This window comes from Phocoena phocoena, chromosome 1 (assembly GCF_963924675.1).
Source record: "Phocoena phocoena chromosome 1, mPhoPho1.1, whole genome shotgun sequence".
Taxonomy (NCBI): Eukaryota; Metazoa; Chordata; class Mammalia; order Artiodactyla; family Phocoenidae; genus Phocoena; species Phocoena phocoena.
In genome coordinates this window covers 66,146,236-66,170,369 of record NC_089219.1, presented here as the reverse complement: position 1 = coordinate 66,170,369, position 24,134 = coordinate 66,146,236, and the positions used below count along the sequence as shown (strand labels likewise).

The 24,134-nt window shown below is 35.3% G+C and overlaps 1 protein-coding gene across 1 annotated transcript in view; it reads right to left on the bottom strand.

Annotated features, from left to right (window-relative positions):
• MSH4 (mutS homolog 4) overlaps window positions 1-24,134 on the bottom strand; it is a 96,713-nt gene that overhangs the window by 31,261 nt on the left and 41,318 nt on the right. The window contains exons 9-15 of the mRNA XM_065881894.1: window positions 20,898-20,972; window positions 11,585-11,649; window positions 10,297-10,466; window positions 6,313-6,449; window positions 5,236-5,339; window positions 3,871-3,995; window positions 2,438-2,638 (exon numbers count right to left, since the gene is read on the bottom strand). Coding sequence (XP_065737966.1) covers window positions 2,438-2,638; window positions 3,871-3,995; window positions 5,236-5,339; window positions 6,313-6,449; window positions 10,297-10,466; window positions 11,585-11,649; window positions 20,898-20,972 — 877 coding nt within the window. The remainder of the gene's footprint in view (window positions 1-2,437; window positions 2,639-3,870; window positions 3,996-5,235; window positions 5,340-6,312; window positions 6,450-10,296; window positions 10,467-11,584; window positions 11,650-20,897; window positions 20,973-24,134) is intronic.

Here is a 24,134-nt window from a genome sequence, read left to right as displayed (position 1 = left end):
GAGGAACACAGATGCAAAAATCCTCAACAAAATACTAGCAAACAGAATCCAACAGCACATTAAAAGGGTCATACACCATGATCAAGTGGGGTTTATTCCTGGAATGCAAGGATTCTTCAATATATGCAAATCAATCAATGTGATACACCATATTAACAAATTGAAGAAGAAAAACCATATGATAATCTCAATAGATGCAGGAAAAGCTTCTGACAACATTCAGCACCCGTTTACGATAAAAACTCTCCAGAAAGTGGGCATAGAGGGAACCTACCTCAACATGATAAAAGCCATATATGACAAACCTACAGCCAACATCATTCTCAATGGTGAAAAACTGAAAGCATTTCCTCTAAGATCAGGAAAAAGACAAGGTTGCCCACTCTCACCACTATTACTCAACATACTTTTGGAAGTTTTAGCCACTGCTGTCAGAGAAAAAAACAAAATGAAATGAATCTAAGGATAAGAAGAAGTAAAACTGTCACTGTTTACAGGTGACATGATACTATACATAGAAAATCCTAAAGATGCCACCAGAAAACTACTAAAGCTAATCAGTGAATTTGGTAAAGTAGCAGGATACAAAATTAATGCACAGAAATCTCTTGCATTCCTATACACTAACAACAAAAAAACAGAAAGAGAAATCAAGGAAACACTTGCATTTACCATAACAACAAAAACATAAATACCTAGGAATAAACATACCTAAGGAGGCAAAAGACCTGTATGCAGAAAACTACAAGACACTGATGAAAGAAATCAAAGATGATACAAACAGATGGAAAGATATACCATGTTCTTGGATTGGAAGAATCAATATTGTGAAAGTGACTATATTACCCAAAGCAGCTACAGATTCAAAGTAATCCCCATCAAATTACCAGTGGCATTTTTCACAGAACTAGAACAAAAAATCTGACAATTTGTATGGAAACACAAAAGACCTCAAATAGCCAAAGCAATCTTGAGAAAGAAAAATCAAACTGGAGGAATCAGGCTCCCTGACTTCAGACATACTACAAAGCTATAGTAATCAAGACAGTATGGTACTGGCACAAAAACAGAAATATAGATCAATGGAACAGGACAGAAAGCCCAGAGATAAACCCATGCACATATAGTCACCTTATCTTTGACAAAGGAGGAAAGAATATACAATGTAGAAAACACAGCCTCTTCAATAAGTGGACCTGGGAAAACTGGACAGCTACAAGTAAAAGAATGAAATTAGAACACTCCCTAACACCATACACAAAAATAAACTTCAAATGGATTAAGTAAAATATTTGCAAACAAAGCAACTGACAAATGATTAACCTCCAGAATATACAAGCAGCTCATGCAGCTCAATATCAAAAAAACAAAGAACCCAATCCACAATGGCAGAAGACCTAAACAGACATTTCTCCAAAGAAGATATAGAGTGCCAACAAACACATGAAAGGATGCTCAACATCAGTAATCATTAGAGAAATGCAAATCAAAACTACAGTGAGGTATTACCTCACTCTGGTCATAATGGCCATCATCAAAAAATGTACAAATAATAAATGCTGGAGAGGGTGTGGAGAAAAGGGAACCCCCCTACACCGTTTGTGGGCATGTAAATTGATACAGCCACTATGGAGAACAGTATGGAGGTTCCTTAAAAAACTAAAAAGAGAACTACCAAATGACCCAGCAATCCCACTACTGGACACATACCCTGAGAAAACCATAATTCAAAAAGAGTCATGTACCACAATGTTCATTGCAGCACTATTTACAATAGCCAGGATATGGAAGCAACCTAAGTGTCCATTCACAGATGAATGGATAAAGAAGATGTGGCACATATATACAATGGAATATTATTGAGCCATAAAAAGAAATGAAATTGTGTTATTTGTAGTGACGTGGATGAACCTAGAGTCTGTCATGCAGAGTGAAGTAATTCAGAAAGAGAAAAACGAATACTGTATGCTAACACATATATATGGAATCTAAAAAAAAAAAAAAAATGGTTCTGATGAACCTAGGGGCAGGACAGGAAAAAAGATGCAGACGTAGAGAATGGACTTGAGGACACGGGAAGGGGGAAGGGTAAGCTGGGACAAAGTGAGAGAGCAGCATTGATATATACACACTAACAAATGTAAAACAGATAGCTAGTGGGAAGCAGCTGCATAGCACAGGAAGATCAGGTCGGTGCTTTGTGACCACCCAGAAGGGTGGATAGGGAGGGTGCAAGGGAGATGCAAGAGGGAGTGGATATGGAGATATATGTAAGCATATAGCTGATTCACTTTGTTATACAGCAGAAACTAACAGAACATTGTAAAGCAATTATACTCCAATAAAGATGTTAAAAAAAATAAAAATAAAACACTGGGCACAAAATGTTTTAAATAGGGAGCAGAACTGGTAATTATAAAGTAAATCTACAACTTACCAATCTGGGCCATAATCTGACAAAGAGCAATCTGTTTCAAATATGTGGATTTCCCACTCATATTTGGTCCAGTTATGATAAAAAAATTACTGCCTTCTGTAATATAGGTATTGTTGGCAACAGGTTTTTCCACAGATATTTTTTCAAGTATGGGGTGCCATCCATGTTTGATTGCTAAAGTATCAGTAAACTCTGGCCGAACTAAAGAGAAAAATGTTTTTGAAAGATTAATATATTTATACTTAAAGATTTTGTGGTATGTACATACTGTTTATACTTCAGTGATTTTACTTGGGTCAATTTGGAACAATATCATTAAGGTATTATTTTATCTCCAATCTTTCTAAATTATAATTTACATAGTCTAATCACATCACAACTTTTATTCATTTCCAGAAAAATCTAAGACTTAGCTCCCTGTCATTGTGCTGGGCTCCAAAAGAGTTCATAAGTTTTTCAGATTTGCATAAATTAAAATGAATCAACCAACCACTGATAACACTTTTAAAATAATTTACAAGTACTCTAAAATTGCACATTTACTTAATCCTTGTCTTAAGCATTATTTCAAATTTGATATACTTAGCTTTCTGAATGAGGTCTAAAAATAGAGTAAAACCAAATAAAAACATAATTTTATGTCCAAAGTTATAGAAGTTTTGTGTAAAAAGAAATCTCAGAGGGTAGAGAAAACAGACACAAAAGATTTGTTAATTTATAGCAAGAAACAACGATCAGGTCTGTATAGATAATTTCTGAGGTGAAGAGGGTGGGAGGACAAGTAAAAGTTAAAATGCTACATGCTTCTAGATGAAACACATGGATAAACTTGAAAGCATTCATTATAAAAGTGAGGCTGATTAGAAAAAATTTGGTTTACTATTTTTAAATCATTTTTAACATAAAAAATTCACTATTTATAAGTTTTGAGTTTTAGAATGGTCCCTCTCAAAATGGAGCAACATCAAATATCTTAATAGTTAAGAAAACTACTATTAAAATAGCTGATCTCTAATGTAAGGTTTTAACCCCAAAAGAGACATAAAAGATTGAAGTTTTGGCCTATATAATACCAATTGAAAATTTTAACATTTCCATAAGAAATACAGAAATATCAAAAAGGAAAAAAATCTTTGTGAAATACCTTTTCCCATCATACAGTCTTTCTTATTTGGGGAAACTTTAAAGTTTCTTGCTGTTTTTTTTCTTTGTGATTTCTCAATTTCTCAGTAAATAATTTTCTGACTTTTAAAAGAAAATTTAAGGATAATTTCACTTTCTCTATTTTGAGTCTTAGTCTAGGACCATAAGCAAGACATTGTATTTCAGGTAAAAAAAAAAAATGTAAACCATTCATAATTGTTACATAAAATTGCTTGAACGGAATACAAATTTCAGTATGCAATGTTTTTATCCCAAAGAAAATAACTTACCATAGTCAGAAAGAGTGCAGGCATGAGCAAATGACAGTAGCATATCCAGCATTGACACAGTGTCAGACAGTTTATGTAAGCAATGAATATGTTCATAAATCTCACTAAGCAGTTTGCACACTATCCTGAAAGTACATGTTTGGTAAGACAAGTAGTGCCTTTTACAGAGACACATACAATGCAATTGTAAAACAATATTAAATTCATTGTCTGAGGTAAAATAACATTCACATTTGAGTTGTACACTACAGGTAAAGTCTATTGTTCTATTGCCTCATTTTAGAGATGAGGAAATTGAAGCTTATACTCAAGGTCACAGTTACTTAGTAGCAAAGAATCCATCTTCTAGTGTGTTAACACCAAGTTTTTAAAATAACTCCTTTTATTAAATATTAATAAAATAAATTCTTATTAATAGAAATATTTTATATAGGTCAAAGCAAGCCCTCACTATACTTCAACAGGTCCCATCTGCTAATAATTTTGTTTTTGCAATGTTAAATTCAACACAAAAGCTATTATGTATTTTCTCTCACCCATTCTCTCTCTCCCTCTCTCTCTCTCTTCACACACACACACACACACACACACACACATATCCTAACATAATTATTTAAGCTTTTATGTTGCAGTTATCATATTGTGACATAATATAAAAGTTTTTCCCTTACATGGAGAAACATGTTCCCCAGCTTACTGTATCTTATAATCTTTTTGGTCTATGCTCTGAAATTGTTTTGAAAGCCCAACATTTATCTTTATCATCTCAGCTTACCAATGTCCTAGTTCTTATTTCTAGACACATTGCTACTGTTTCATGAACAGCAAAAGATTGGCATTATTGTGATATTGTTATGTAAGTACTAAGGCATGAGAATTTGAGGGCTTACATACTAAAGAAAAAGAATAAACCTAATGAAACTTATCTGGGCCCAAGATAAGCGCAGATGTGCCAAGTTCTACATCATGGTGGAATATATACTACAAAAGTATCAGTGGTACTACAGGTATTTCAAGCTCATGTCATTATGACATTTCTTAAAACTTTATGGAAAGAATAAATGAAGTACTGCTGAAATGTAGAAATTTGGTTGGGTATCAAACTTTTTCTATAACACAGTATAATGTGTTTGTTTGGTTTGGTTTTGTAATTAAGATTTGCCCTGAATGTTCTGTGAGGCTCAGTGATCCCAATCACAATGACAGACTTTAAAGTTTTAAATGGTTTTCCAGAAAATGGTCTTTCCTTGCTAACATTTGTAACTATAATTTTCCACAACCAGACAAAAACTCAATTAATGAAACTTATAGTACCTCAAATTAAACAAATTTAATTCAGTATTCAAAAATTTCAAGTGCTCTTACATGTAAGTCATGTGATAGATTTCTCTCAAAGACTCTTGGCATCTTTCATTCATTTTAATTAAATCTGCTGATGTAAAGCTGTAAGAATTTTTCACTTTAGAAATCTGCTAGGAGATTAAAAAATAAATGTCAAGATACATATATACTCTTATGAAATAAAACATACAGATTTAAAACAATAGAAGTATAGGTACTTCGGTTAATCACTTTAATTTTTCAGGTAATAATCTCACATAAAATCCCAAATAATGTTTGTGAAAGAGAAAAGGAAGATCACTTCTAAAGTTAAAGCAGAATTTTTTAACCTGGTCCATCTGACATGACTATTTTTACAGGCCTTAAAGTAGCAATGTAGAAATGTTAAAACACTACATCTTATTACCAAGTAATAATATGCATGGTAGATAGTAATCCGCACTCCCTCTCTGATCCCTCCCGTCTTAGCCCTTGGCCCATATCGAAACCTCACTCAATCTCTCAGCCCATTCTTTACTTCATCCATCCCTCATTACTTGGTAATACAATAGGTATTTTAAAGACCCAAAAGTTGAATGGTTTGTTTTTGTCAAAAGGTACTCCCTGGGGGCAGAGAAAACAAAGTGGGTTAGACGTTCCCAAACTGGTATATTGTGGAGGAGTTAACATGTATATAGAAAAAAATATCACCCTGGCCCAAAGGTTTGGCAATATGAGATTTTAAAAAATCAAGCAAATTTCTCTACTTTAGGACTTTCATTAAACCTTTAATAGGCAGATGTGCATTGAGAAGAGATAGTACAGTACTTTCCAAACTTCTTTGATCAAAACTTCCTTTTGGACTTTCTTCATTTTCCTTTTTTTAGCCATACCAAGCTCCCAGAGCTGTGGGAAACACTGTGTTTGGTATTTCTCTAAAAAAATCTTCTCAATCGCTTTTCGATTAGTAAAGCTATTAGGTGGGTGAGTAGTAGTAAGAGAAGCAATACACAAAACATTCAGAAATTTGTCATGTAATACTCAAGAAGTGCCTGAAAATATGTAAATGCAATTCTGTAAAATCAGAAACAATAATTTCCTAGCCAAAACTCTAGAATGAACCTTAATAAACTCTGAAGGAAGCTGATCATTGGGTAGGGCTGTACAATCTGTAGTCATCTGAATGAAAAATCCTCGAGCAGAGCTAAAACTTGTCCTTAAAGGAAGACTGTATTTTTCTGCAAGCTGCGATATCATTCCTAGTGACCAGAAACAAGAAAAACAAAGAAATTTAATGAGAAAAAATACTCTTCATGTTTAAAAAAATCATATAACTTGTTCTTATTTTATATATAAGTAGGAAGGTCTTGTTACCTTTTTCTTTTTTTTTTGAAGTATAGTTGTTTTACAACATTGCATTTGTTTCATGTGTGCAACATAGTGATCCAGTGGGATTTTTTTGCACATTATATTCCATTATAGGTTATTACAAGATATTGAATATAATTCCATGTTATATAGTAAATCCTTATCACTTATCTATTTTATGTATACTAGTTTGTATCTGTTAATTCCATACTCTAAATTTGTCCCTCCCTCCCTCTCTCCTGTGGTAACCATGAGTTTGTGTTCTATGTGATTCTGTTCCCGTTTTGTATATAGATTCATTTGTATTATTTTTTATTTTTTTCAACTTTGAAGGCAGGAAAGATTTTTTTAATGACATTTTATACAAGAGACCCACTGTCTACTCCTGGATATCTCTGTGTCTCCTAAGAGAAGACACTTGTGAGTCCAATTAAAACTCAACTTAAGCCACTGTCACAACTGTGTCATTCATCTGTGTTTGCCCCACCGTGGTGTCGAGCCCACTGCTCTGTTCAGGGCTGGTTGGTGTTCTACCAATGTCTGCCAATTTAATAAATGACTGAATAAATGAAAAAGTGAATGAGAAAAACTTAGAGCCTTAGCCAGGGTCTCCTTCTGATCATTTAGATGGTGCTTACTTCCAAATTAAATGAGAAGGACCTGGTGCTAGAATAAAAATAAATAGCTTACTAAAAAGTAAAAAAGTTTAAAAAAGTAAAAAGTAAAAAACTAGTTTTTTTTTTTAAAAAAGGCCAATAAAAACAAAACCAGAAAATCAAAGAAATTATAGAAGGTTCCACTTTCAGCTAGGATATTAAAAAGTCACAAAAAACCATCAGTGCCACTGTAACCACGAGAAAACAATAAATTTAGAAATCTTCTGTCATAAAAGATATTGCAAGAGATCCAGACACAAGTCTAAATGAATGGAATTCCAAAGAGAGACAAGCCCTAGATGACTGGGCATGAGTAAGTGGGAGGCAGCTGCTGTTGGTAAAGAAACTCTGATGGGATGAGGAGGAATGAGCCACATTTCAACCAGCCAGGCCTGGCTGCTTGGTAGATTGGAAAACAGAGAGACAGCCAGCTCTCACTGTAGCCCATTCTCCCTCCCAATATTTTTTTAAGTTAATTTTTATTGTAGTACAGTTGCTTTACAATGTTGTGTAAGTTTCTACTGTACAGCAAAATGAATCAGCTATACATACACATATATCCCCTTTCTTGGATTTCCTTCCCATTTAGGTCACCACAGTGCATTAAGTAGAGTTCCCTGTGCTACACAGTATGTTCTCATTAATTATCTATTTTACATATAGTATCAATAGTGTATAGTGTCAATCCCAATCTACTAATCATCCCACCACCCCCACTCTCCCTCTTGGTATCCCTACGTTCATTCTCTACATCAGTGTCTCTATTTCTGCTTTGCAAATAAAATCATCTATACCATTTTTCTAGATTCTATGTACATGCATTAATATACAATATTTGTTTCTCTCTTTCTGACTTACTCCACTCTAGGTCCATCCACATCTCTACAAATGACCCAATTTTGTTCCTTTTTATGGCTGAGTAATATTCCATTGTATATATGGACCACACCTTCTTTACCCATTCCTCTGTTGATGGACATTTCGGCTGCTTCCATGTCCTTGCTATTGTAAATAGTGCTGCAGTGAACATTGGGGTGCGTCTTTTTGAATTATTGTTTTCTCTGGGTATATGCCCTGTAGTGGGATTGCTGGGTCATACAGTAGCTCTATTTTTCATTTTTTAAGGAACAGACATACTGTTTTCCATAGTGGCTGTATCAATTTACATTCCCACCAACAGTGCAAGAGGGTTCCCTTTTCTCCACACCCTCTCCAGCATTTATTTTTTATAGATTTTTTGGTGATGGCCATTCTGACCTGTGTGAGGTGATCTCATTGTAGCTTTTTTTTTTTTTTTGCAGTACACGGGCCTCTCACTGTTGTGGCCTCTCCCGTTGCAGAGCACAGGCTCCGGACACGCAGGCTTAGCGGCCGTGGCTCATGGGCCCAGCCACTCCACGCACGTGGGATCTTCCCGGACCAGGGCATGAACCTGTGTCCCCTGCATCGGCAGGCGGACTCTCAACCACTGCGCCACCAGGGAAGGCCCTCATTGTAGTTTTGATTCACATTTCTCTAATAATTAGTGACGATGAGCATCTTTTCATGTGTCTCTTGGCCATCTGTATGTTCTCCTGGAGAAATGTCTGTTTAGGTCTTCTGCCCATTTTTTGTTTGGGTTGTTTGTTTCTTTGATATTGAGCAGCATGAGCTGCTTGCATATTTTGGAGATTAAATCTTTGTCAATTGCTTCATTTGCAAATATTTTCTCACATTCTGAGGGTTGTCTTTTCATCTTGTTTTTTGTTTCCTTTGCTATGCAAAGGCTTTTAAGTTTCATTAGGTCCCATTTGGTTTTGTTTTTATTTTCATTACTCTAAGAGGTGAGTCAAAAAAGATCTTGCTGTGATTTATGTCAAAGAATGTTCTGCCTATGTTTTCCTGTAAGAGTTTTATAGTGTCTGGCCTTACATTTAGGTCTTTAATCCATTTTGAGTTCAATGATTAACTCTTATCAATTCTTCCTTCAACCTCTGCATCTCTCTCTTCTCATATACACCCAAAATAATGCTTTGTTAACTTGTAATAGCTTAAAATAGTTCCTCTTTCCATTGCTCCACTCAAATTCACTCAACATATCTTCTTGATCAATTTCACTCCATAGAGCAAAAACATCTCAGTGCCTCTTCATTCTCCTTGGGAAACATCTCCAATCTGGCCTTCGAAAATTAAATTCTGATCCCCAGTCTACATTTCTGACCTTATCTCTTAGTAGCTCTGTAAGGAAATGCCCTATACCATCCTAACAAATTTCCTTAAGGTTTCCTCAGGCCATTGTGCTTAAGTGTATACCACTGCCAGAGGGCAGAATTCCTTTTTAGGCTATTCTACTAAAAATATTCCCATCCTCTATGCCTCCACACCCAGTCACACTCTGACCCCTCTGACCTACTATTTTTTTCTTCATATATCTTAAATCCATGTGAAATTATGTACTATATATGATTGATATACTTTATATATCAATATGAATATATATATCCATATATATCAATGGATATATATATATATATACACACACACACACATACATATGTGTGTATGTTTATTATCTGTCTCTACTACTATTATAGCTCCATGAGGACAGGGACTTTGTTCTGTTCACTATGTATTCCCAGTACCTAGGACAGTGTCTGTATTAACTAGGAGATTAGTAAATTCACAAAATGAATTACTGTACTAGCTGAAATGCTACCTTTTCTAGACAAAAATGATATCTCTTCCTCCAATGAAACCCTTTAGCACTGATAGCCAGTATTTTTCATGCAAGTTATACTCAACATTGTATGAAGGTAAACTACTCTCCTAGCCTTCATGTAACCCTATATTTAAATTTGAATGAACTCTAAATTTAAGTTTGTAGAAAAGAAGGGACACATTATAACACTGTGAGATCTTTTTTTTTTAAAGGCTCCTTAAATGATAATATCTGTTAACATTATCTGTTATTTGTTTTGGTAACAAAAAATAAATTTAAAATATGCATCGTTAATATAATCAGCAAAAAAAGCATAACATGTCCTAAAAAAATTTGTTTTATTTCTAAAAAAACAGAATAAATATGTTCAAGTAATTACATTACCTGCTATGTCATCTACAATCTCTGTATATGTTCTTCTGGCTATGTCAAGAAATTCATTTATGTTAGACCTCACTGCATAGCACTTCTGAGTCCTCATGTTCAGGCATCCTTTCATGTATCTTGCATCATCATTAATTACTGTTTTAATCTTGTCAAGTATGATTACAAACCTAAAAAAGAACATTATAGGCAATAAGTCAAACAGTTATGTTAATTGATAATTTGAATAACAGTTAACGATAGCAAATAACATTTTCTTAAAATTATTGCTGAAAATTATTTTGCAAATAAATAAACAATATATATAAAATTACATAAATTAGGACTGTGACTACATCAATTGTAAACTATTTCATCAGTCATAACTACTCTCCTAAAATAACATGAGACCACCAAGAACAATCCTACAACTGATGATAAATAGATCTCCTAAATTACACATACTAACTGTGTCTGTGAATATAAAATATATCCTTGAAGCACTTTATAAAAATTCTGGCTTCATGCTCATTGATTCAATAAACATTTACTTATACCATGTAGCAATCACTGTGTTAGGTGCAGGGATTCAAAGAAGGATTAACATATGGTCCTTGCCCTCAGCTGGTGCAAGGGAGATTAAGCATATTATGAGACAGTATAACAGGAACATTTCAATCATCAGTGTCTAAGTGCAGTGATCATGCAGACCAGGAGTCTGGTAACACCTATTTTCCTAACCTTTTATTTTACAGTATTCTGTTCTGTATTTATCTGTAATAATTCGGTTTTATTAACCTCATTTTGTGACTTCACATAAGGTGTGAATCTTGAATCAATAAAATAACAGCTTTTAAGTATCACAAGCCATTTTGTTCAAGAACCAAGGTGCCACTGCTAAAAGCAATACTAAAATTAAACTGTAATTAGATCTTATTCAGTATTCATATAGACTATTTTTCGGTTACATTAAGTCCTTCATGATTTAACACAAAAGAATAATATATTTTTATATTTGCAAGTCTTTCCATGGAGAATAATTAAAAAGAAATATTAAAATTTTGTATGATTTCAATTTTTAATGCTATTATAATTGTCCATTAACACAAACCCTCAATGTGCTGTTACCCTATTTATTGGTATTTATAAAATATAATATATAAATAAATTTTTAATGAACAGCTTAAAATTTCTGTTAACCAAAGCTCAATTAATTGTTCTATAGAATATAATTAGAGTTCTTAAAATCAGTTATGATCAGGAAGAAAGAAATAATATGCTATTTTATTAACAGTTGAATGACAAAGACCTCTTATCTTCCAAGGAACCATAGTAAGCTCTTAATAAAGGTGTGTTACAGTTCTTCAGAGTAATCTATTAAAGAATAAAGAAAAAGATAGTTAAGGATAATAAATTATGACATTATTCAAACAAAGCATTTTAGACTTGTTTGGTACTTTACATTTTACCAAGCATTTTCTTGCTTCATCTTCTCATTTATATACTCATAACAGAAATTTTAGGTATGCAGGTGAAGACAGATTGTATCTGGCCCATTTTTCAGATAAAGAGCACATGACTAAACAGTGGCATCCACTGCTTTACTATTATGACTTTTATTTTTCTTGCTGCCCAACTAACATTAACATTAAACTACTTATTAATGTAGCTTAACTAGTTTAATTAACTACTTATTAATGCAGTTAAACAGTTATCATTGTACATTCAGAGTACTTTACATATAACTCCAAAATTTGGGTTAAATGTATTAATACATTAAACTAAAAAAGTGTTTTGTATATTTGTAAACAGAGCAACTTCTCCATTCTTATATGGCAAAAGTAGGGATTTTATTTTGCTTAATTGAAACTATGAGTGATCACTATTTGAATAAACAGAAAAGAGAGAAAACATAGGTAACCTGACTTTTACCTCCTATTTTAGTTTTGTTATGAGGCAATGGCAATAACTTTTTTGCTTATTAATAGAAAAATAATACTTACATACAAATAAAAACTAGAAATGCATAAGAGCATAAAGAAAAACATTTAAATCACTCATTATTCTACCACCCTTCCAAAGATAAATACTCTAAGTATTATGACATATTTCCTGTCCCTTTTTCAAATCAAAAAATTTATATGATTACATGCTCCTTTTCTCCCCCATCTATTTAAAAATAGATGAAAAAAATCACCATTCTGTAACCATTGGAGTTACTTCAGGTTAGAGTCATTAATAAATAACAAAATCAATGGGTGAAAGTTTGACAAGAAACAGTATATTTACACAGTCTCATGGTATCTCTCCACAAATTACTTATAAATTTATAGTGAAGTAACTAATCGAAGTTATTATCACCAAGAAGGGAAAGAAAAATGACATCATGTGCCTCCTGATGTAATACACTGAGAAAGATACAACATTGCTCATAGAGTATTATTGCCAAATACGTGTAAGCAGAATTTAATCATGAGGAAACAATCACGCAAACTGAGGAATATCTTATTAAACAACTGACCCGGCACCTGTGGCCGCTGGTTTTCCTGCACATTTGGCACCGCCAGGGCTCTTGTGATCCAAGCAGTCATACCACCTCTGCACCTAGTCCTCACAGGGGCAGACCAAGAGCTCCAAGGCAGCCTCAGGAGCAGACTCCTGTGGGTGGACCACATGCAGAGGTGGGGATAAAACCAAAGCTGAACCCCAGGGATGGGGTGACTAAGGAAGAAGATCTAAAATCTTTCCACCAGTTGTACAAGCTGCAGATCAAACCCCCACGATCAGCTAGGAAGACCCTGTTTTTATGGAATATCTGAGTAGATAATGAGTGTTCCCACAAATGAAAACGGTCTAGCTCTGGCAGCTGTGGACTTTGGGGGCAAGCACACGTAGGAACTGGGCCAGATCAGAGACAGAGTGGTCCCCACAGGGCACACAGCAGGTCCAGAGACCAGCCCAGAGGCAGAGGAGGGCCTCTTGGGGAGGCAGAGGTGAGCTGTGGCTCACAGCATGTAAGGACACTAACAGCGGAGACTCCAGGAAAACATAATTATTACTATTAATTTTATTACATTTTGATTCATTCTGTTGTTGCCTCTAGCTTTTTTTTCTTTCTTTCATTTTGTTTGTTGTTGTTTTCGTTTTTTGTTTTTTAAATTCAGTCTTCTGGGATCTCCATGGTTTATAAAATATTTTAATTTTTTTATACATTTCTATTTTTACTTTGCTTTTATGTTGTTCTGTGTTCTTTTCCCTTATTTTCTTCCTTCCTCTTTTTCTTTAATATTTTTTTCTGTTTTTCTTTTTTTTATATTTCCATTTCTAGTTGTTTTTCTGTTGCCTGTGTTTTTTCCCTTTTTATTATTTTTAAATCATTTTTATCAGTTTATTCTGTTTCCTTGCTTTATTCTTCATTGGCACACTGTTTTGTTTTTGTTTTTAGGTTATGTATTTATGTTAGTTTTAATCCTAATTGTTTGATTTCATTTTTGAGTTCTTGTATTTCTCTGGTTGTTCTCTTGATTTTTGTTTTATTTGGCTCTGTTTTGTTTCTTGCACGTGTGTGTATGTGTTTCCTTGTTTCTGTTTTTGTTTGTTTGATTTTGTTTTTACAATTTCTCCAGGGTTCTGTTTGCCTTTTTTCTTTAATATATTTTCTATTTGTTAAAATATATTTTTATTTCTACATTGCTTTTCTGTTGTTCTGTCTTTTTTCCCTTTTCTCTTTTTTTTTTAATATCATTTTTGTCAGTTTGTTTTGTTTCTTTGCTTCATTCTTCAGTTAGAATTCTGCTTCAGTTTTATTTTTTGGTTTTGGGTTTTTGTCAGCTTTCCTCTTAATTGTTTGATTGCATTCTTTGGTTCTTCTGTTTGTCTGGTTGTTCTCTTGCTATTTGATTTATTTGGTTCTGTTTTTGTTTCTTTTCTGTGTGTGTGGCATGTTTCCTTGTTTCTGTTTCCATTTGTTTGATTTTACTTTTTACCATTTGTCTGGGGTTTTGTTAGTCTTTTTTTTTTTTTTTCATCCCCTTTATTGCCAGGACGAGAGACTTGCAGTGTCCTGGTTCCTCAACCAGAAGATGGGCCTGAGGCTCTGGAGTAGCAGCACTGAGTCCAGGATGCTGGACCACCAGAGAATTCCCGGTCCCAGGGAAGATTAACTGCCAAGAGCTCTCACTGAGGCCTCTATCTGAATCCAAGACCCAGGTCCACCCAAGTGCCAGCAGCTCCCAGCACTGGACATGTCATACCAAACAACAAACAAGACAGGAACACAAACCCACCCATCAGCACACAGACTACGTCAAGTCATATTAAGCTAACAGACAGCCCAAAACAAATCACCTGACGCGGCCCCGCTCATCAGAGGGAAAAGACGCAGCTCCACCCACTAGAATGCAAGCACCAGTCCCTCCCATCAGGAAGCCTACACAAGACACTGGACCAACACCACCACTGGGGACAGAGAACAGAAGTAAGAGGAACTGTGACCCTGTAGCCTAGGGAAAAGAGACCTTAAATACTGTGTATTAGACAAAATAAGAAGACAGAGAAATATATTACAAAGGAGCAAGATAAATATGCACAAGACCAAGTAAATGAAGGGGAAGTAGGCAAACTAACTGAAAAAGAATTAAGAGTAATGATAGTAAACATGATCCAAAATCTTGAAAATAGAAGACAGAAAATACAAGAAACGTTTAACAAGGACCTAGAAGAACTAAAGAGCAAACAAACATTAATGAACAACACAAAAACTGAAATAAAATACACTCTAGAAGGAATCAATAACAGAATAACTGAGGGAGAAGAATGGACTAGAGAGCTGGAAGATAAAATGGTGGAAATAAATGTCGCAGAGCAGAGTAAAGAAAAAAGAATGAAAAGAATGGAGGACAGTCTCCAAGACCTCTGGGACAACATTAAGCACACCAACATTCAAATTATAGGCGTCCCAGAAGAAGAAGAAAAAAGAAATGGGGCTGAAAATATTTGAAGAGATTATAGTTGAAAAATTCCCCAACATGGGACAGGAAATAGCCACCCAAGTACAGGAACCACAGAGAGTCCTATACAGGATAAACAAGAAGAAACATGCCAAGACACATATTAATCGAGCTAACAAAACTTAAACACAAAGAAAAAATATTAAAAGCAACAAGGGAAAAGCAACAAAAAACACACAAGGGAATCCTCATAAGATTAACAGCTGATATTTCAGCAGAAACTCTACAGGCCAGAAGGCAGTGGGAAGATATATTTAAAGTGGTGAAAGGGAAAAACCTACAACCAAGATTACCCAGCAAGGATCACATTCAGAATCGATGGAGAAATCAAAAGCTTTACAGACAAGCAAGTTAAGAGAATTCAGCACCACCAAACCAGCTTTACAACAAATGCTAAAGGAACTTCTCTAGGCAAGAAACACAAGAGGAGGAAATGACTTACAAAAACAAACCCAGAACAATTAAGATAATGGTACTAGGAACAAACATTTCAATAATTACCTTAAATGTAAATGGATTAAATGCCCCAACCAAAGGACCCAGACTTGCTGAAAGGATACAAAAACGAGACCCATATAAATGCTGTCTACAAGAGACACACTTCAGAACAAGGGACACATACAGACTGAAAGTAAAGGGATGGAAAAAAGATATTTCATGAAAATGGAAATCAAAAGATAGCTGGAGTAGCAATACTCATATCAGACAAAATAAACTTTAAAATAAAGACTATTACAAGAGACAAGGAAGGACACTACATAATGATCAAGGGAACAATCCAAGAAGAAGATTTAACAATTGCAAATATCTAAGAACCCAACATAGGAGCACCTCGATACATAAAGCAAATGCTGACAGCCATAAAAGGGGAAATCAACAGTAACACAATCATAGTAGGTGACTTTAACACCCCACTTACACCAATCAACAGATCATCCAAACAGAAAATAAATAAGGAAAAAAAAACTTTAAATGACACATTAAACAAGATGGACTTAATTGATATTTATAGGACATTCCATCCAAAAACAATAGAATACACTTTCTTCTCAAGTGCTCATGGAACATTCTCCAGGATAAACCGTATCTTGAGTCACAAATCAAGCCTTGGTAAATTTAAGAAAATTGAAATCGTATCAAGTATCTTTTCCAACCACAATGGTGTGAGACTAGATATCAATTACAGGAAAAAACTTGCAAAAAATACAAACACATGGAGGCTAAGCAATATGTTATTAAACGACCAAGAGATCACTGAAGAAATCAAAGAGGAAATCAAAAAATACCTGGAAACAAATGACAATGAAAACACGACGACCCAAAACCAATGGGATGCAGCAAAAGCTGTTCTAAGAGGGAAGTTTATAGCAATACAATCCTACCTCAAGAAACAAGAAAAATATCAAACAAACAACCTAACCTTACACCTAAAGCAATTAGAGAAAGAAGAACCAAAAAAACTCAAAGTTAGCAGAAGGAAAGAAATCATAAAGGTCAGATCAGAAATAAATGAAAAAGAAATAAAGGAAACAATAGAAAGATCAATAAAACTAAAAGCCAGTTCTGGGAGAAGAGAAACAAAATTGATAAACCATTAGCCAGACTCATCAGGAAAAAAAGGGAGAAGACTCAAATCAACAGAATTAGAAATGAAAAAGGAGAAGTAACAACTGAAACTGCAGAAATACAAACGATCATGAGAGACTACTACGAGCAACTATATGTCAATAAATGGGACAACCTGGAAGAAATGGACAAATTCTTAGAAATGCACAAACTTTCAAGACTGAACCAGGAAGAATTAGACAACATGAACAAGCCAATCACAAGCACTGAAATAGAAACTGTGATTAAAAATCTTCCAACAAACGAAAGTCCAGGACCAGATGGCTTCACAGGCGAATTCTATCAAACATTTAGAGACGAGCTAACACGTATCCCTCTCAAACTCTTCCAAAATATAGCAGAGGGAGGAACACTCCCAAACTCATTCTATGAGGCCACCATCACCCTGATACCAAAACCAGAAAAAGATGTCACAAAAAGAGAAAACTACAGGGCAATATCACTGAGGAACATAGATGCAAAAATCCTCAACAGAGTACTAGCAAACAGAATCCAACAGCACATTAAAAGGATCATACACCATGATCAAGTGGGGTTTATCCCTGGAATGCAAGGATTCTTCAATATATGCAAATCAATCAATGTGATATACCATATTAAGAAACTGAAGTATAAAAACCGTATGATAATCTCAATAGATGCAGGAAAAGCTTTTGACAACATTTAGCACCCATTTACGATAAAAACTCTCCAGAAAGTGGGCATAGAGGGAACCTACCTCAACATGATAAAAGCCATATATGACAAACCTACAGCCAACATCATTCTCAATGGTGAAAAACTGAAAGCATTTCCTCTAAGATCAGGAAAAAGACAAGGTTGCCCACTCTCACCACTATTACTCAACATACTTTTGGAAGTTTTAGCCACAACAATCAGAGAAGAAAAAAAAATGAAATGAATCCAAATAGGATAAGAAGTAAAACTGTCACTGTTTACAGATGACATGATACTATACATAGAAAATCCTAAAGATGCCACCAGAAAACTACTAGAGCTAATCAATGAATTTGGTAAAGTAGCAGGATACAAAATTAATGCACAGAAATCTCTTGCATTCCTATACACTAACAACAAAAAATCAGAAAGGGAAATCAAGGAAACACTCCCATTTACCATTGCAACAAAAACATAAAATACCAAGCAATAAACTTACCTAAAGAGGCCAAAGACTTGTATGTAGAAAACTATATGACACTGATGAATGAAATCAAAGATGATACAAACAGATGGAAAGATATACCATGTTCTTGGATTGGAAGAATCAATATTGTGAAAGTGACTATACTACCCAAAGCATCAACAGATTCAGTGCAATCCCTGTCAAATTACCAATGGCATTTTTCACAGAACTAGAACAAAAAATTTGACAATTTGTATGGAAACACAAAAGACCTCGAATAGCCAAAGCAATCCTGAGGAAGAAAAACGGAACTGTAGGAATCAGTCTCCTTGACTTCAGATATACTACAAAGCTATAGTAATCAAGACAGTATGGTACTGGCATGAAACAGAAATATAGATCAATGGAACAGGACCAAAAGCCCTGAGGTAAACCCACGGACATACAGTCACCTTATCTTTGGCAAAGGAGGCAAGAATATACAATGTAGAAAAGACAGGCTCTTCAATAAGTGGAGCTAGGAAAAGTGGACAGCTACATGTAAAAGAATGAAATTAGAACACTCCCTAACACCATACTCAAAAATAAACTCAAAATGGATTAAAGACCTAAATGTAAGGCCAGACACTATAAAACTCTTAGAGGAAAACAGGCAGAACACTCTATGACATAAATCACAGCAAGATCTTTTTTGACCCACCTCCTGGAGTAATGGAAATAAAATCAAAAGTAAACAAATGGGATCTAATTAAACTTCAAGCTTTGCACAGCAAAGGAAACCATAACAAGATGAAAAGATAACCCTCAGAATGGGAGAAAATATTTGCAAATGAAGCAAATGACAAAGGATTAATCTCCAAAATATACAAGCAGCTCTCTAGCTCAATGTCAAAAAAAGAAAGAACCCAATCCAAAAATGAGCAGAAGACTAAATAGACATTTCTCCAAAGAAGACATACAGATCGCCAAGAAACACATGAAAAGATGCTCAACATCACTAATCATTAGAGAAGTGCAAACAACCACAATGAGGTATCTCTTCACACTGGTCACAATGGTCATCATCAAAAAATGTACAAACAATAAATGCTAGAGAGGGTGTGGAGAAAAAGGTTTCCTCCTACACTGTTGGTGGGAATGTAAATTGATACAGCCACTATGGAGGACAATATGGAGGTCCCTTAGAAAGCTAAAAATAGAATTACCATATGACCCAGAAATCCCACTACTGGGCATATACCCTGAGAAAACCATAACTCAAAAAGATACACGCACCACAATGTTCACTGCAGCATTGTTTACAATTGCCAGGACATGGAAGCAAGCTAAATGTCCATCAACACATGAATGGATAAAGATGATGTGGCACATATACACAATGGAATATTACTCAGCCATAAAAAGGAGCAAAATTGAGTTATGTGTACTGAGGTGGATGGACCTAGAGTGTCATACAGAGTGAAGCAAGTTAGTAAGAAAACAAGAAATATCGTATGCTAACACACATATATGGGATCTAAATAAATGGTATTGATGAAACTAGAGGCAGGGCAGGAAAAAAGGTGCAGATGTAGAGAATGGACTTGAGGACAGAGAGCGGGAAGGGGAAGCTGAGATGAAGAGAGGGAGTAGCACTGACATATATACACTACCAAATGTATAATGGATGGCTAGTGGGAAGCTGCTGCATAGCACAGGGAGATCAGCTCGATGCTTTGTGACCACCTAGAGGGGTGAGATAGGGAGAGTGGGAGGGAGGCACAAGAGGGAGGGGGTATGGGGATATATGTACACTTATAGCTGATTCACTTTATTGCACAACAGAAGCTAACACAACACTGGAAAGCAATTATATTCCAATAAAGATATTTTTTTTAAAAACTGACCCTTACTCTTCAAGATGTCAATATCACAAAAGGCAAAGAAAGGCTGAGAAACTTTTCTCTTTAAAAAAGTGTAAAGGGGCTTCCCTGGTGGCGCAGTGGTTGAGAGTCCGCCTGCCGATGCAGGGGACATGGGTTCGTGCCCCGGTCCAGGAAGATCCCATGCCGCGGAGCGGCTGGGCCCGTGAGCCATGGTCACTGAGCCTGCACGTCCGGAGCCTGTGCTCCGCAACGGGAGAGGCCACAACAGTGAGAGGCCCACATACCGCAAAAAAAAAAAAAAAAAAAAAAGTGTAAAGAAACATGAAGTTAAATACAATGCATGGTCCTTGACTGGATCATGTACCAGGAAAAAAAAAAATACCATAAAGAACAGTATTAGGACAACTGAAAAAATGTGAATATAGGCTATATATAATATGCAGTTGATCCTTGAACAACACGGGTTTGAACTGTGAGGGTCCAGTTATGGGTGGATTTTTTTCAATAGTACAATAAATACCACAGTACTACGTGATCTGCGGTTAGTTGAATCTGCAGATATGGAACTGCAGATGCAGAGGAACTGTGGATGTGGAGGAACTAAATATTCAAAGGGCCAACAATAAGTTATATGCAGAATTTCCACTACACGCAGTGTTGGTGTTCCTGACCCTCATGTTGTTCAAGGGTCAACTTAATAGTATTTTACCAATGTTAAATATCCTGAATTTTTAAATCATATTGTGGTTATGCAAGAGAACATCTTTGTTCTTAGGAGATATGCACTTTAGTATTTAGGTACTGCAACTTATTCTCAAATAGTTCAGTAAGGTAATAATAAGGACAATAATATGTGTGCGTGCTGTGTGTGGAAAGAGAGAGAATATGAGAATTCATTATACTATTCTTGCAACTTACTGTGTGAAATTTTTTCAAAACAAAAAGTTTAAAAACCTGATGCTAGACATGTTTTAAACAACATATACACATAAAAATTACCTTTAAAGGATCCACGAGTTCCAAGGTATGTTTTAGGTATATTAAATTTGTTATCTTTGATTCAGCTGCATTAATCTATTAAGATAAAAATCCAAATGTGGACACCATAAATATTTAACACATTAATGGGTTTTCCTCTTGAACATTCTACACTTACATTTCCCATACATTTTTATTTATCAACCTAGGCAGGATAACAGCCTAGACAATGATTACAAATTACTGACCCATCATGATAAGCCTAATGCACTAGTCTCCTGTGAGTCTGACAGTGAGAAGAGTTCACCTCACTGTACCCAACTTTCATTTCTATATAAAACCCTTTGTGTCCAGCTTAACCCACAGTAGCAACAGGAGATACAATTCAATACTGACCAGCACTAAGAGACTAAGATTAATTTTAAAATGCAGAAAAGACACTGATAAATGGATGATACTTGAAAAACTGAATCCAAACCTCCCAGATAGTTATAGAACATGAATTTCCCTCATCGGTTCCTGTTTATGCAAGTAAAACAATTTTCATAATTCCAGTGGTCCAAACTAATTATAGTTTTTCAAAATAAAGCAACATCAACATTCTAAATTTTATAAATACATTTTTTGAAAATCAAATCATACCATCTCCAAAGCCAAACACTGGTACTAAACCTGGGGAAATGATGAATGTTTGTGAATGGACTAATTTACCAATACTGACAAGGAGTTTTAGGATATTACAATTATGATGTAATATGCTTGATATAGAGCTGTTTTATTTTTATTGAAATATAGTTGATTTATAATGTTATACTAGTTTCAAGTATACAGCAAAGTGATTCAGTTTTACAAATATATCAAGAATATATAAAGATTAAATAATATGTAATACATATTCTTTTTTTACATTCTCTTCCATTATAGGTTATTACAAGATATTGAGTATAGTTCCGTGTGCTATTATAAGTAGGCCCTTGCTGGTTTTCTATTTTATATATATTAATGTGTATATTTTAATCCCAAACTCCTAATTTATCCCTCTCCCTCTCCCACTTAGTAACCACAATTTTGTTTTTTATGTTTGTGAGTCCATTTCTGTTTTGTAAATAAGTTCATTGTGTCATTCTTTGGATTCCACATAAGCGATATCATATGTATTTTTCTTTCTCTGTCTTGCTTACTTCACTTATCTTGATAATCTCTAGGTCCATCCATGTTGCAAATGGCGTAATTTCATTCTTTTTTATGGCTAATATTCCATTGCGTGTGTGTGTGTGTGTGTGTGTGTGTGTATGCGTGTGTATACATGACATCTTCTTTATCCATTCATCTGTCAATGGACACTTAGGTTGCTTCCATGTCTTGGCTACTGTTTTGTTTTTTTTTCTTTAAAATATTTATTTATTTATTTTTGGCTGCATTGGGTCTTCACTGCTGCACATGGGCTCTCTCTAGCTGCAGCGAGTAGGGGTAACTCTGTTGCGGTGCATGGGCTTCTCATTGCAGTGGTTTATCTTGTTGTGGAACACGGGCTCTAGGTGCATGGGCTTCAGTAGTTGTGGCTTGCAGGCTCTAGAGCACAGGCTCAGTAGTTGTGGCGCACAGGCTTAGTTGCTCTGCGGCATGTGGGATCTTCCCGGACCAGGGCTCGAACCTATGTCCTCTGCACTGGCAGGTGGATTCTTAACCACTGTGCCACCAGGGAAGTCCCTTGGTGCATGTATCTTTTTTGAATTGTTTTTCTCCAGATATATGCCTAGTAGTGGGATTGCAGGATCATATGGTAGCTCTATGTTTAGTTTTTTAAGGAACCGCCATACTGTTCTCCATAGCGGCTGTACCAATTCACATTCCCACCAACTGTGTAGGAGGGTTCCCTTTCCTCCACACCCTCTCCAGCATTTATTATTTGTAGACTTTCAATCATGGCCATTCTGACTGGTGTGAGGTGATACCTCATTGAAGTTTTGATTTCCATTTCTCTAATTAGCAATGTAATTAGCAACGTTCATGTGCTTTTTGGCCATCTGTATGTCTTCTTTGAGAAAATGTCTTTTTAGATCTTCTGCCCATTTTTTTAAAATATATTTATTTATTTATTTAGTCTGTGTTGGGTGTTAGTTGCGGCATGCAGGATATTTCATTGCAGCATGCAGGTTCTTCATTGCAGTGCACAGGCTTCTCTCTAGTTGTGGCGTGCGGGCTCCAGAGCACGTGGGCTCTGTAGTTGTGGTGCATGGGCTCCAGAGAGCATGGGCTCTGTAGTTGCGGCACACGGGCTCTCTAGGTGTGGCGTTCAAGCCTAGCTGCCCTGCAGCGTGTGCGATCTTAGTTCCCTGACCAGGGATCAAACTGGCATCCCCTGCATTGTAAGGTGGATTCTTAACCACTGGACCACAAGGGAAGTCCCATTCTGCCCATTTTTTGATGGAGCTGTTTGTTTTTTGATATTGAGCTGTATGAGCTGTTTGTATATTTTGGAGATTAATCCCTTGTCAGTCGCATCATTTGCAAATATTTTTCTCCCATTCTGTAAGTTGTCTTTTTTTTCATGGTTCCCTTTACTGCACAAAAACTTTTAAATTTAATTAGGTCCCATTATTTATTTTTGGTTTTACTTCCATTACTCTAGGAGATGGATCCACAAAGATACTGCTGTGATTTATGTCAAAGTGTGTTCTGCCTATGTTTTCCTCTAAGAGTTTTATGGTACCTGGTCTTACATTTAGGTCTTTAATCCATTTTGAGTTTATTTTTCTATATGGTGTTAGAGAATATTCTAATTTCATTCTTTTACATGTAGGTGTCCAGTTTTCCCAGCACCACTTATTATTAAAAGACAGAAGAGACTGTCTTTTGTGCATTACATATTCCTGCCTCCTCTGTCATAGATTAATTGACCATAAGTGCATGGGTTTATCTCTGGGCTTTCTATCCTGTTCCATTGATCTATATATCTCTATTTTTGTACCAGTACCACACTGTTTTGATTACTGTAGCTTTGTAGTACAGTCTGAAGTCAGGGAACCTGATTTCTCCAGCTCCACTTTTCTTTCTCAAGATTGCTTTGGCTATTCGGGGTCTTTTGTGTTTCCATACAAAATTTTAAAAATTTTGTTCTAGTTCTGTGAAAAATGCCATTGGTAATATGATAAGGATTGCACTGAATTTGCAGATTGCCTTGGGTAGTATAACTATTTTGACAATATTGATTTTTCCAATCCAAGAACATGGATATCTTTCCATCTGTTTGTGTCA